This window comes from Tursiops truncatus, chromosome 9, assembly GCF_011762595.2.
Source record: "Tursiops truncatus isolate mTurTru1 chromosome 9, mTurTru1.mat.Y, whole genome shotgun sequence".
NCBI classification, from domain to species: Eukaryota; Metazoa; Chordata; class Mammalia; order Artiodactyla; family Delphinidae; genus Tursiops; species Tursiops truncatus.
This window is the reverse complement of record NC_047042.1, coordinates 4,524,151-4,539,675: the sequence shown is the minus strand read 5'-3', so window position 1 is coordinate 4,539,675 and position 15,525 is coordinate 4,524,151. Positions and strand designations below refer to the sequence as shown.

At 38.8% G+C, this 15,525-nt stretch overlaps 1 protein-coding gene and 1 pseudogene across 1 annotated transcript; both read left to right on the top strand.

Annotated features, from left to right (window-relative positions):
• Positions 1-2,797, top strand: part of LOC101329492 (uncharacterized) — a 29,788-nt pseudogene extending 26,991 nt beyond the window's left edge.
• Positions 2,798-4,642: 1,845 nt separating this feature from the next.
• ABHD12B (abhydrolase domain containing 12B) lies at positions 4,643-11,943 on the top strand. The gene is given in 3 exon segments (XM_019939801.3): positions 4,643-4,734; positions 10,807-10,985; positions 10,988-11,943. Coding segments are annotated over 3 exon segments (1,227 nt in total).
• The last annotated feature ends 3,582 nt before the right edge of the window (positions 11,944-15,525 follow it).

Here is a 15,525-nt window from a genome sequence, read left to right as displayed (position 1 = left end):
GGCCTGACATTTGTTAGAAACAACTGAAGAACTAGACATAAAATTTAAATAATGAAAAAATTTTCACTCAAATAATGTTTAATATTGTTATAGGAATTCACCAGAAGGAATATTTCCAGCATTACAAGTTTGAGATTTTCACATAAAATACATAATTCTATCTTAATAAATGGAATTTTCTGAATCCCTAAAATTCATCATGAAGGTTGACTATTAAGATAGTTATACTTATGTGTCAACTTATAGGGTATTTTTCAATGAGATTTACATTTAAATCAATGAATGTTGAGTAATGCAGATTGCCTTTTTAATGTGGGTGGGCTTCATCCAGTCAGTTGAAGGCCTGAGGAGCACAAAAGGTCTGGGTTTCTTAAACAGAGGGAGATCTCCAGTAGTGTACCTTCACACTTCACCTACACCATCTGCTTTCCTAGGTCACCAGCCTGTTGGTCTTCAGACTGGAATTGTACTATGAGCTTTCCTGGGTTTCCAGCCTGATGGAACATACTACATTTTTTGGATTCTCCAGACCCCATAACTGTGCAAGCCAATTTCTTATTCTCACTATTTATCTATCTAGAGACAGATATAGAGATAGAGATATAGAAAGATATAGTGATATAGATCTATCTATCTATCTATCTATATATCTATACCTATCTATCTATCTATCTATCTATCTATCTATCTGGATATATATATACATATATATATCCAGATAGATAGATAGATAGATAGATAGGTAGAGTTAGATCCCACTGATTCTGTTTCTCTGGAGAAACTGCACTAATACAGATCAGATTTTGGTACCAAAACTAAGGTGGAGCATGTCACAATACCTCTTTTAAAGTAAAGGGGTAGTTGTTTCAAAAGGCCCTTCCGAAGCCAAAAGGAGATATAATACCTAGTGGGTCTATTTGGATTTTGGAGGCAACATACTTCTCATTTAGGTGTGTTACCCCAGCTCTTTCATCTCACTAGGTAAAAGTTACTAGTTTTGAGTAAGGCTCAAAACAAGAGTAGGCTCTGCAGCAGGCCCAGGCTGCCATGCAAGCTTCTCTGCTTCTTGGGTCACAGGATCAGCAGAGCTAAAGGTGCCTGGAGTGTCAGTGGCAGGTAAGGATGCTGTTTGGAGCCTTTGTCTCCAGTAGCTGAATCACAGCACAGGTTGTTCTGAGTTTGGAGCTAATCCCTGTCATTCTCCACAGATAACTACCCTCTTTTTAAGACACAGTTTGGGGTCTGTTACTCAGCCTCAGTGGAGGCTGAATGCTTAACCATGAGCCACCAGGTCACCACAGGACCTGAGCTGCCCACCACGAGCTGGGTGTTATCTGACCCAAAAAGCCATGAAGTTGGGGGTGATAGCAGCCTTCCATCACCAAATGGAAGTGGTGTGTATGAAATCAGGCTTGAACAGAGCCTGAAGGCACAAGTAAGTTACCTGAGGAAGTGGCCTAAATGCCCATGGACCCCACTCCTGTTATACGGCTTTCACTCTCCCAACTTGCACCTAGTGCTTCATGGGGAGCTCCCTGTGACCACTGACAGAGGAAAAGAAGACTCAGGCCTGGTTTACAGATGGTTCTGTATACCATGCCAGAACTACTGGAAAGTGGACAACTGTAGCATTATGACCAATTCCTGGGACAATCTTGAAGGAGAGTGGTGAAGGGAAACCCTCCCAATGGACAGGACATCAAGCACTGAAACTGATTGTTCATTTTGTTTGGAAGGAAAGATGAACAGATGCACAGTTATATACTGATTCATGGACTGTGACCAATAGCTTGTCTGAAGAGTCAAGGAAACATCCATGGAAAGAACATGATTGGAAAATTGGTGACAAGGAAGACTAGGGAAGAGATATGTGGATAGACCTGAGTAGACAAAAATGTAAAGATGTTTGTTTCCTGTCAATGTTCACCAAAGGGTGACCTCAACAGAGGAGGATTTTAATAATCAAGTAAACGGTATGACCATTTTGTGGATATGAGCCTCCTCTTTTCCCAACCACCCCTGTCATCACCCAGTGGGCTCATGAACAAAGTGGCCCTGGTGGCAGACATGGAGATTAAGCACAGACTCAGCAATGTGGACTGCCACTCACCAAGGCTGCACTGGCCATGGCCACTGCTGGGTGCCTAATCTACCAGCAGCAGAGACCAACACTGAGACCCCCATATGGTGCCATTTCCCGGGGTGATCAGCCATCTACCTGGTAGCAAGTTGGTTACATTGGACAACTTCCATCCAAAAACAGGCAACATTTTGTTCTTCGTGGAATAGACCCTCTGGATATGAATTTGCCTTCCTTGCACACAATGCTTCTGCTAACACTACTGTCTGTGAACTTACAGAATGCCTATCCACCATCATTATATTCCACCCTGCACTGTTTCTGATCAAGGAACTAACTTCATAGGAAATGAGGAGCAACAATGAGCCTCTGCTCCTAGAATTCACTGGTCTTACCATGTTTCCCCCTATCCTGAAGGAGCTGTCTTGAGAGAAAGTAAATTGGCCTTTTGAAGACTCATTTACAATCTCAGCTGGTGGAAATACTTTGCATAAATGGGGAAAGTTTCTCCAGGAGACTGTATATGCTCTGAATCAGCATCCAAAATACAGTGTTACTTCTCCAATGGCCAGGATTGATGGGTCCAGGGGTGGAAATGGGAGTGGCATCACTCGCTATACCCCTGGTCACCTACTAGAACAATCATTGCTTCCTCTTCCCATTACCTTATATTCTGATGGCCTAGATGTCTTTGTTACAAAAGGGAAGGAGACATGATAAAGGCTCAGTTGAACCACAAGTGAAGACTTCTCTCCAGCCACCTTGGATTCCTTATGCCTGTGAATCAACAGGCAAAAAAGGTAGTAGTTACTCTGCTGGATGGGATGACTGATCCTGTCTTCCAAGGGGAAATTGGAGGTCTACTCCACAATGGAGGTAATGAAAAGTATGTCTGGAATACAAGAGATCCCTAGGGTGTTTCTTAGTATTACCATGCCTTGTGGTTAAGGTCAATGGAAAACTACAAAAACCCAATCCAGGCAGGACTACTATTGACCCAGTCCCCTCAGGAATGAAGGCTTGGGTCACCCCACCAGGCAAAGAACCATGACCAGCTGAGGTGCTTATTGAAGCAAAGTGAATTAGTAGAGGAAAGTAGTTATAAATACCAGCTCCAGCACATGACCTGCTTCAGAAATGAGGACCATAACTGTCATGAGTATTTCATCCTTATTTTGTTATGAGTGTGTGTGTGTATTAAGCATCTTGGCTTTCTTCCTTCTTTAACCCTTTATTGAGGAACATGAGATATAGTGATTTTTATATCATAGTATTTAAGTATTGTAAGTTTTCCATTGTAGTATTGTAGTTTTGAAATATCAAGGAGAAGAATAAACATCATGCAAGGACTTTTCGTCCTCCTCTGGGAAAGTGTTAGTACATTTTCAGGTGTATGCAGGACAGTTGTATCATGTTAGCTGAAATTATGACTTTGTTATTGTCTTTATTTGGAGATTAAGTATGGTTTAAGGAGATGCATATGAGTGCCAAGTTGACAAAGTGTGGCCTCATGATGGGTAATTTTATGTGTCAACTGAAAGGGTGTTTTGGGATGAGATTTATGTATTTAAATTTGTTAACCTTGAGCTGATTGTTCTCTATAATGTGTGTAGGGATCATCCAGACAGTTGAAGGCCAGAATAGAACAAAAACACTGGCTGCCTCAAGCACAAGGAATTCCTCTGCAGACTGCATTCAGAAGTCATCTGCATCAGAGTCCCTCCTGGGTCTCCAGCCTGCCAGCCTACACTGCAGATTTGAACCTTTCAGCCCCCACAATTACCTGAGTCAATTTCTTACAAGTAACCTCTCTACATATATGCATATCCTATTGGTTTGTTTCTCTGGAGAACTTTGACTAATGCAGCGATTCATCCCCTCAGGAAGCATCCGTCCTTGTTAATCAAACCCTCCTCCCACCCACTCCCCTGTGGGCCTCACATGCAGCACAGACCACCAGCAATTTATTCACTCTTATCCGAATCACACATTCACAACTGGAAACATATCTTCTTCCTTAGGCATTCACCATCCCGCCCTTCCCATATCCGTGACTTGTAGTCACTCTCCTTGTCTCCTCTAATTAATTTTCCAAATCTTAGCCACAGGGACACTTCTAGATCATAAGTGTCCTTGTTTAAACACTTAACTGGCAAAGGTTTTCCTCAGACTCAGTTCCAAGCTTGGCTAAGAGACTCCATGTGATGGGGTCTGCTCCCTCTCTCACACTTCCTGTGACCACATTTGTTTCCTTTGAGCTACCTGTTCCTGGTGTGTTCTCTTTCCCACAGCCCTCAGTTGGTGGCTCTCCTTTGGGGATGTATTGATCAAGGTTCTCTGGAGAAAACAAACCAATAAGACATATATAGATACATAGAAAGGGACTTATTGTAAGGCTATGAATGACTATGGAGGCTAAGTCCCACAATCTGCCATCTGCAAGCAGGAAGCCCGGAAGGGTTGTGGTGCGGTTCAAGCCCAAACGTGAAGGCCTGAGAACCAGTGCCAGTCCAAAGTCCCAAGACCCAGGAGCACTCCTGTCCTGAGCACAGGAGAAGCGGGATGCCCAGCTCATGCAGAGAACAAATCTGGCTTTCCTCTGCTTTTTCTTCTCTTCAGGCCCTTAATGAATGGGATGTTGGCGACCTGCATTGGTGAGTGATGTCTTTATTCAACCTAATGATTCAAATGCTAATACCTCTGGAATCACTCTCACAAACACACCCAGAAAAAATGCTTCACTAGCTATCTGGGCAACTCTTAGCCCAGTCAAGCTGACACATAAAATTATCCATCTCTGGTGTGGGGAGGGGCATGGTAGTTCTACCTTCTGCTCATCCCCATTTCCTCAGAACCTTCTGGAAGCTTTTTCTACAATGCCTAAGCCCAACCTTTCTTTGTGCTCTGTTCATATAGTCTGGGAAAGTGATCATCACACTTTATTCAAATCACATTCTTTTTTTAATGAAATAAGTCAGACAGACTTATATGTGGATTCTACAAAACTAAAATAAATGTATATAACAGAACAGAAACAGACTCACATATAGAGAGAACAAACTGGTGGTTACCAGTGAGCAGCAGGGGGGAGGGGCAAGATGGGATAGGGGATTAAGAGACACAAACTACTATGTACAAAATAAACAAGATACAAGGGTATACTGTGCAGCACAGGGAGATATAGTCATTATTTTATAATAACTTTAGATGGAGTATAATCTATAAAAATCTTGAATCACTATGCTGTGCACCTGAAAACTAAGATAAGATTGTGAACCAACTATATTGCAATCACCTTTTTAACTATCAATGTCCTTCACTCACTATTAAACTTCACAGTCTATAGTGCCTGGCATTGAGATGGTACTAAATAAAGTTTTGTTTATTGAATGAATAACAGAATTTTCTATTGTTCTCCCATTGTGTGTAGCAAAAAAGCTATTGTAATCAAGTGGATATCGCCTTTTTCTCAAATATTTAGTATATGGGATTTAGAATGCGGAAATAAAACATTCGGTTTGGGATTCAGAAAACAGAAATTTAAGTTCTCAGGTCTGAGGTGTTTTGACTTACATTAATACAAGTACTTTTCAAGTGTAGCTCTTCCCCTTCCTGGTCTATTGAGCATACCTGCTAAAGGAAAATAGTATGAGTTTTCTGTCTGATTTTTGTTCTCTTATTTTTTTCCTGCCAAGGAGATTTGGGGCACATAAATCATTAATGTGTGTTTTTATATATCTTGGTGGTCAGTGATGAGAGAGTTTAAGGTAACATAAATCCTTTTTGTGGTTATTTATGAGAGATACTTTAGGAGTGTAGAATTCAGTACAGGTCCTATGGATGACCTTCAGATAAGAGCCTGGCTTGAGCCTGTACATTTGGAAATGGACAGAGTTCTTTGTACAGGCTACTTTCAGTAGAATATCATAGGAGCATCATCTACTACTGTAACTCTTCCCATTTCTCTTTTATAAGACTTGTTATTTTCCTAGTAGCTTGGGAAGGAGTAAAAACATACCAGCTACTGATCACTGACATTCAAGTACAAAACTAAGTACTACAATAAAAACTTGGAGATAATTTTGTTCAAAAATAGTAGGAAGTGAAAATTTAACTTTGTCTATGAAAAACTCCCTAAGTTTCTATGTGAACATAACTGACGGAAATCTGCTTATATTATTTGACACAACTGTTTAATTGCTCTTCATCTTCACTGATACAAATGAGGACATACCTCTTCTTTAGCTCCATATATTGCTCGAGGGTAGAAAAACGTACTTCCTTTAAAATGTATAAAATCAGACTATACACTGGTGTGACTCCTCATCACTGCTTGCTATGTTCACTGGATTTTAATGTAGTAATTCCATGACACACACAGAAACATTCACTATAAAATGAAATGTCCAAAAATTGGAAAAAAAGGACTTTACCATTGCAATGATTTCAGAAAAGTAATTCCATTTTACAGAAAAGAGATGCTAGGCTTAATGCCTTCTATTTTGTTTCAGTGTGATCACCTGAAAATGGCATGAGGGCAATACATAATTCAAATATCTTTAAAAATTGAACCATGTACTTTTACAGCTCTAATAGGAAATCAGTACAAATCCACTTTTTACAGGACAAATATGTCTGCATGGTTATAATGCCAATTGTCCTTACCTGTGATTCTCTCTCTCTCTCTCTCTCTCTCTCTCTCTCTCTCTCTCTCAATTACCATTCCTGGAGTTTTATAGAATCAAAGATATTCTAACAATAGATGAAGTGATTTGACAGATGCATTACAAGGTCTAAAGAGTACTGTTTGATATATCAGATTTTACTGTTCAAGTCATTTGCACAAACATTTGCTTATGGTGGTTGTGTATAGACCACTATAAGAATGTCACATTCATGAGCAAATCATTCCCTTAGTGTAATCATTGCATCTGCTTTCTAGAGCAATCTAATTTTTTATATCAATCTCTGTTCAGATCTTATGTGGAAAAATATGTTAATATAACATTCCATCTCAATGAAGACCACAAAACTGTTGAAAAATAAAGAAACCAGCAAGTGACTATAAACTAGCATGTTTAAAAAAAAGGAATTAAAAAATGTATTCATTATTTTGGGTAAAACATGGCTATGTTTCCTTTCCATCAGTATAAATGATGGGAATGTCTGGCTCTATTCTAAAATCTGTTACTATAAGTTGCTTTAGAAGGACAAAAGTTGAGCAACCACCTGGGAGTGTCATGCTGAGTGTGGACTGTGAGTTAGACCGCATTCTAACTCATGTTCCACTTGTGCCCCCTGTAGCCTGAAGCAGGACATGTACTTGCCCTGACCCTCATACCTCTGGTCTCTAAACTGAGGGCCACACCTATCCCATTCACTGCTGTGACACCGAATGACATAGCCTATAAAGCACTTAGAATGGCGTTAGCACACAATATGTGATCAATAAAGATTATCTATAAATATCAACATTAATAGTATTTGGGTTCTTCTACGTACTTTGAAAAATATAGGAACATAAATGGTATTCATTCTGAAATTCTCTGTTCTCTAACTCACCTTGTCTGCTTTGACAACTGAGTTTTTAGTGCTCTCATGGAGTGAATTGCTGTTTTTTGATTTATTGGGAGAGGTTGACCAATATTACAATAATCTGTTCCTTGAAAGGTAGTGGAATTCAGTTTTAAAACATTTGATACTAATGTTTTCTTCATGGGTTGACTTGTAGCTACTGATTCAGCTTTTTAATGATTATAAGACTTCCAGGATGTTATATTTTTCTAGAAATCTTTCTATTCTGACAAAATTGTCAAATGTGTTGGCTTTTATTATCTCATTAAAATATCAATATCTGATGGTCCTATGCATTTCCCACCTTTCGTTCTTCATAGCAGTGATTTTTGCTCCTAAATCTCCTCCTCATCATCCTTCATCTCCATCCATCTTGGTAGAGGTTTGTCTTTTGTTTTCTTGATTTCGATTTTGTGGTTAGTTTTTTGTTTCGTTAGTTAACATTCTCCATTTTTTCCCCTATCATCAGTTATTTTGATATCTATTCTGTTATTTTTTAAAACTTAAATTTATGCTTAGTTCACAAACATTCCCTCATTCCTACTTCCTCATGTAGTTTTTAATGCTTTTGTTTTCCTTTAAGCATCGTTTTAGCTGAGTTCCACAAGTACCAGTGTATTCTACTTTCATTACTTTTTAGTTACAAGTATGTTTTTACATTTCTACAGTAATTTCTTCTTATATCTATGTGGTATTTAAAAACATTGTTTTCCTTTTACTGTATGGAGGTTTTACATTTATCCTCTCTTTTATAAAATTCTAATTTAATTATAATATGGACTAATTAATATAAAATATTTCCAGTTTTTGCCACTTGACATATTGCCTATGCCTAATAAGAAGTTAAATTTTATAAATGTCACATGGGTGCAGGGTACTATCTATATTATTCCAATAAATCAAGACATTAATTTTTTTTATGCAAAGTATCTTTCTAACTAAACTTTAATCACTTTGAACTTTCAATATTTTAAAAACCAGTTGAGCACTCCTGATTTGACAGTGGGTTTGTCAGCTTCACTTACAACTTGCTTTATATTTACATTATTTCATTTTTTTTTAGACTCTCCATGCGTTTATCCCATAATGATGCCTTTGTCCTATGTCTTTTTGTCCAATATCAATACAATACAGATTTAATATTAATATACATCTTAGATTTTCTGGACTTTATTTTTTGATGTGATCATACACACACAGAATTTTTCAAACTCTCATGACTTTTGAAAACATATTATTGAAGTATAACACATATACAGTCAAATCTTAAGCTTGATAAACTCTGACAAACTGAACACACCCAAGCAACCACCACACAGAGTAAAAGCAGACAGACAGAACACTTCCAGCATCCCAGGCATTCACTCCGTGCCCCGTTTCAATTACCACCCATACTCCAGGGTTGACTACCATCACGACCTCACACTCTAGTTTGGCCAGCAATTGAATTTTACATAAAGGGGATCACAAAGTGTGTACTCTTTTGTGCCTGGTTTACTGAACTTGAGCACTGTGTTTGTGAGATTCCTCAACGCTATTGCATTTGCTCTTTTTACCCGAGTTTATGTATCCATTCTCAGGAAATGGGAGTATGCGTAGCTTCTACTTGGACTGTTTAACCAGTGCTGCTCTGATATTCTTGTACGTAGCGTTGGGTGCTCCATGTGCTCATGCTTCAATTATGTCACTTAAAAATATTATAGAAATAAAATTTTCCTGCACCCTATCTGAAAAATTGCTTTAAACCTCAAGTTAGACCATTTATATAATATTTTAATGACACATTCACACACATATATGTCTATATATGTAATAATATATAGACATGTATATAAAATTTTTTTTTTGCCTTGATATGATTTTATTACCTCTTTTTTGCCTTTTAAAAAACCAATTTAATTTTTTTTTCTTTATTACATATTTTCCATCAGCTGGCTTGGAACTAATTTACTCAATTTCTCATTTCTATTGTTTTAGTGGTTAATTTTGAAATTTTAATGGGTACTTATAATATTTTAACTCCTCACATCTTACATGTTACTACTGACAACATTTCAATTCAGTCCTCTTAATTCTGCCCTAATTGTTATCATCAATGTTCCTTTATATACAATGTTTGCTTAGATTCTCTAATGTGTTGCCTTTTCTTAGGGATCACTTTTCTTCTTTGTTAAGTTCAACAAAGTTCAACTTAAAGTTCAACAAATAAATTAAAAGGAAATGTTTATTTGTATTCCTCTGAGAATATCCTCATGTCACTTTGTCTCTTGAGAAGTTATTTTGCTGGATATAGAATTCTAGGTTCACAGATATTCCTTAACTGTCTCTTGGAGATGTTACTCTACCATGTTTTGGCTTCTATTTTTGCAGTTGTAAATCTGTTGCTTGACACACTGGCATTTCTTTGGAAGTGAACTATCATTTCTCATGGTCTGCTTCAATTAACTTTGCCTTTTCTTTGCTATTTTGTCTATAGTTTCACTAAAATATGTCTAAGAAAGAATTTCTGGTTTCTTGTTTTTTCTTCCTTTCCTTCCTTTTCTTTCTTTGTTTTATGGCATACCATAGTACTTTCTGTACTTGTGAGTTTGTACTTTTTAATCATTTCTAGGAAATTCTCAGCCATTCATCTAATCAATTATTGCCACAGCTCTCCTCTCTCTTGAACTCCTGTTCAAATATCAGTGTGACTTTCTCTTAGGGTTTCATCTCTTAACTTTTCTTCCATCATCTCGTTACTTTTTATTACATTCTGGATTATTTCCTTACATATACCTGCCAATCCACTAGGTTTCTCATGAGCTCTGAGATGGATGTTTAATGCACTGTTTGAGTTTGGAGTTTTACAAATTTGTATTTTGTGCTACATCTTTTCAAATATTTTCAGTTAGAGTTATTTTATATTCTGTATCTGATAACCAACTCTGTTATTTGTTGGTGACTCTTTCTTATAGTGGTTTCTTTTCCTGTGTGTTTAGGATCTTTTATTCTGATCTCCCAGTGGTTGAAATTAATCTGTGGAAATCCAGGGACAAAAATTGTGGCTGTTTTCTTCCAGGAGCATTTTCTTCTGTCTGGAATCAGAGTATTACCCAAGCGGGACCACTCTGGCCAACTTTCAGAATCTCTAGTTTATTCTACAAATATTCCAGGCCGTCCCCGCCGGGGAGGCGGGCGGCCGGGCGCAGCTCCGGGCTACAGCGGCAGCTCCCGCGGCTGCGGCCGCGGTGGATCGGGTTGCGATGCGGCGTGGAGACAGACAAGCAGGGCTGCGTGACCGCGTGGTGGTACATGGTCGCACAGAGCCTGAGATCTTTCCCATACTCCTGTTCAGAAGAAAAACTTCCACTCTGTGTACCAGCTTTACAAGTAAATCATTAAAAGAACATATTTTCCCTCTTCTGATGAACATGCTGATTGTTTTCAACCTTTTCAGAGCACCATTTCTTGCGGATTTAAAGAAACCAGAGTTAAAGATTCCTCACACAGTGAACTTCTACATCAAAGTTGAACCTAGGGTGATTCTGGGTATCTGGCACACAGTTCCTAGCTGCCGGGGGGAGGATGCTAAGCGGAAGGGCCGTAGCTGGTATGAAGCAGCTCTCCATGATGGCAACCCAATTATTGTTTATCTTCATGGAAGTGCAGAACACAGGACAGCTCCTCACAGACTTGAGATAGTAAAGGTGCTGAGTGATGGTGGTTTTCATGTCTCGTCTGTTGACTATAGAGGGTTTGGGGACTCGACGGGTAAGCTGACGGAGGATGGGCTGACTTCAGATGCTATTTGTGTCTACGAGTGGACCAAGGCAAGAAGTGGTACCACCCCCGTGTGTCTCTGGGGCCACTCTCTGGGAACAGGAGTTACAACAAATGCTGCAAAAGTTCTAGAAGGGGAAGGATTCCCAGTTGATACTATTATCCTGGAAGCTCCATTTACCAACATATGGGTTGCAAGTATCAATTATCCCTTGTTAAAGATTTACCAGAAACTTCCAGGATTTTTAAGCACAGTTATGGATGCCCTGAGGAAAGAGGAACTAGTCTCCCTCAATGATGAAAATGTTAAATTCCTGTCTTCTCCCCTTCTTATCATACACGGTGAGGATGACAAAATGGTGCCTTTGGAATTTGGAAAAAAGCTCTATGAAATTTCACACAATCCATATAGGAACAAAGAGAGGGTGAAGACAGTGATCTTTCCTCCTGGCTTCCAACACAACTTCCTTTGTAAAAGCTCCACACTGTTAAAAACCAGGAGAGATTTCCTGAGCCAGCAGTGGGCATGAGGTATGAGTACAACGGAGAGCAAAGACTTGCTCCAAACACCACTTGTCATGTATATTTCTTATGTAAAACTGTACTGTGCTGCTTGGATGAACTGAAGTTACTGACATTTCTACAAGACACTTGCCTTTTAATAAAAGAAAGCATGGATGCTGGAAATAAATAAATAAATAAAAATATTTCAATTCTCCTCTGTCAGTTTGTTGTTGGCCCAATGTTTAGACTCTTGTTTATAGGATTCATGTTGACATTTGCTTTTTTCAGCTCTTGTTTTCATTCAGATTATTTTTTGCCTCTTGGAGATTCCCCTTAACTTTGTGCAAGCCCATAAGTACAATTAAAAGTGTGTTATATGCAGTGTTTAGTTGTTTTCCAGGATCAAGTTCCTTCTGAATACGTTAGTATCTTGTTTTCTATATTATTTGAAACGAAAGATGTCAGTTTAGTGCCTTCGTATGCATTGTAATTTTATTACATTTTTTTTTACCTATCTCAATGAGTGATATCACTAGAATTTTCCACCATAGATCCTTTTGTCATAAAAGGCCATATGTGTAGATATAATATGAAACACGAAGTGAAAAGCACTCTTAGTAAGGGATGAAAAAGTAGCTATTGTATAAAATGGGCATAAATTCTTATGTGTTACTCTTTAAAAAAATAGATAAAAGTAGTATTCCTTGCCATTGTTGCAGGAATGGTGGCTGAGCCAGCATTTTACATGTCCTCATGCACCTCCCAGTCCTACTGTGGTTGGGCAGAACCCAGTGACAAATTCTAGAAAGTGAGCTACGGATGAAGGTGATGTGTCATGTCCAGGAGAACAAGAGAGCTGAACAGGACACTCAGGCGTCTCTTCCCTCCCACAGTGTCAAGGAAGTTCATGGACCGACCTTCTGGAGCCTCAGCATCAAAGACGCTGTATTGCTCAGCCCCTTCCCCAGCAGCAGTGCCCTAGATTACTGCTCAGACCAGCAGCGAATAGTCACCCTAGCAGGATTAGTCATGGAGATTTGAGGGGTGGTTCTTACAGCAAAACCTAGCTTCACCTGAGCAGTCCAGTGAAACACTATTTTAGGGAGATTCTTAATAACCATTTATGGGAACATTTTTTTCTGAAATTTAGCGTGTTCACAACCAAGTTCTTCGCCTTCTCTCCCTGCCCCACCCTCCCACTTCCGTGTGGTGCCGTGGCTTGTGTGGGAGTCTTTGTGGAGCATGGGGTGATCACCATGTATGAAGCCCAAAGCAAGTTCCTTCACGTTCATCCTCACTTTGTCTTCTGGAATATGACCCTAATTAGTGTACCTGTTTCAAAGGATTGTTCTGAGAATGAAAACAGTGATTGCATGGAAAGCACACACCATAGAAGCCAGCACAAAATATTATCTTTAAGGTGATAGCCAGTAACCACATTTGATACAATATATTGTCTAAAATGCCCAGTTTCTTAAAAAAATATGTAGCCTGCATAGAAACATGAGTGTAGAATTATGACACATACACTGGAAAGAAATGAGCAACACACAACTCCCTATGAGAGAATCTGAAAGAAGTCATTAGAGAAATGCAAGTTAAAATAACAAGGAGGTGCCACTATACACTTGTTAGAATAGCTAAAATCAAATCCCAATGTAATGGTTAACTTCGTGTCAACTTGGCTAGGCTACTTGCCTAGTTGTTGGGTCAAACCCTAGGCTAAAGGATGCTGTGAGGATAGTTTTTACATATGAGGAACATTTAAATCAGTAGACATTGAATAGGGCAAGTTACCCTCCAGGAACTGGATTCCACTCATCCAATCAGTTTGAGGCCTTAGAAACAAAGCCTGCAGTTTTCTAAAGAAGAAGAAATTTGGCCTCAAGAGAGCTACATAGAAACCCTGCCTACCTTTCTAGCCAACTCTGCACATTTCAGAAATGAGACCACAACATCAACTCTTACCTGAATTCCCAACCTGTCTGCTTGCCCTATGGAGTTCAGACTTAGAGCCCTCACAAACCTATGAGCTAATTCCTTAAAATAACCTTTCTCTCTCTCTCTCTCTCTCTCTCTCTCTCTCTATATATATATATATATATATATACACACATATGTATATGTATATATATATATCACATATGTAAGATATATACCTTATTGTAATAAGATTACAGTTGTTATTGTGTAATTGATAAATGGTAACATATATAAAAATAAGGCATATCTTATTTTATCTATATGATATATATCAACATAAGATATATATAAAAGATATATAACTTACTTTTATATATAAGATATTATATATATAAATACATATATATTATTAATATACATACATACATACATACATATACATCTTACTTGTTCTCTTTTTCCATGCCAGTCCAACTGATGACAAGATTATGGAGTAACAGGAACTCTCATTTATTTTTGGTGGAAATGCAAAATGGTTCAACAATTTTGGAAGACAATTTGGTAGTTTTTTAAATAGCCAAAACTAACCTTACGATATGATCCAGAAATTATACTCCTAGGTATTTACTAAACTGATTTAAAAACTTATGTCCACATAGAAACTTGTAGCTAACTGTATATTATAGCTTCATTCATAATTACCAGAATTCATCTTTAATAGACAAATAGATAAAAAGATTTTAGTTTATCCATGTAATGGAATATTGTCCACTGATATAAAGAAATGAGCTATCAAGACTTGAGTAAATCTTAAGTACATATTTCTGAGTGAAAGGAGCATTTCTGAAAAAACTACATACTGTATGATTACATTTCCATGGCATTCTGCAAAAGTCAGAACCATAGCAAAAAAAGAGCAACATCTGTGGAGGCAGCTTGTGGATGTCTGCTGACCTGCCCCCAGTTTAACTGTGGAAAGGATGAAAATCAACCATCTAAATCCTCTTGAAATGATCCTAAGGACAAACAGCTGATGAAGAAACATCAATTCAAGAAAATCTATGAAATTCCAGCAAAAGAAGTGAGAGTATGGCGTTTGACTCAAGCGTACTCTCTCTTTCCCCATCTCAGCTCTACAAGGCAGACTCTGCTCCAGAGTGCAACAGCAAGAGCACAGGGCACCTGCGCCCCTCAGCTCCTTTCTACATGGAGGAAGCTGGACTTCAGTGTTTCTTATCCCTCCCCCTGCAACCTGTTCCTAAGGTCAAGTCCTGGGTGAGTGTGGTCAAGAGGTGGGGCCTTCTTCCTCCCCCCACCCTCCACTCATGCAAGACAGGCTTTGCCTTGGGCACAGCAGCTGAGAATACTGGGGCACTCATTGCCTTTGCCCATGTCGCACAGTGGTGGTGCCCCCCGCCCCCCGGGAAAGGGAACCTGAGAGGGCATCCGTCTGCTTGCATGCTTGCAGACCTTCCACTGGTGTCATCTTCTTTGTGAGTGTGTCACTCAGGCAGAAGCTTGACGTGATGGCATCGCTAGTTCCAAAACCCTAGCTCAAAGATTTTCCTTGGGGGGGTGGAGAAGCAGGGTGTAAAACAGCTCTGTTTCTCTTCCCAAAGGAAAAGACTTCATTTATGAGAGAGAATGAAGAAGTTCAAACCTAAGAGTAACCTCAAGAACAGTGG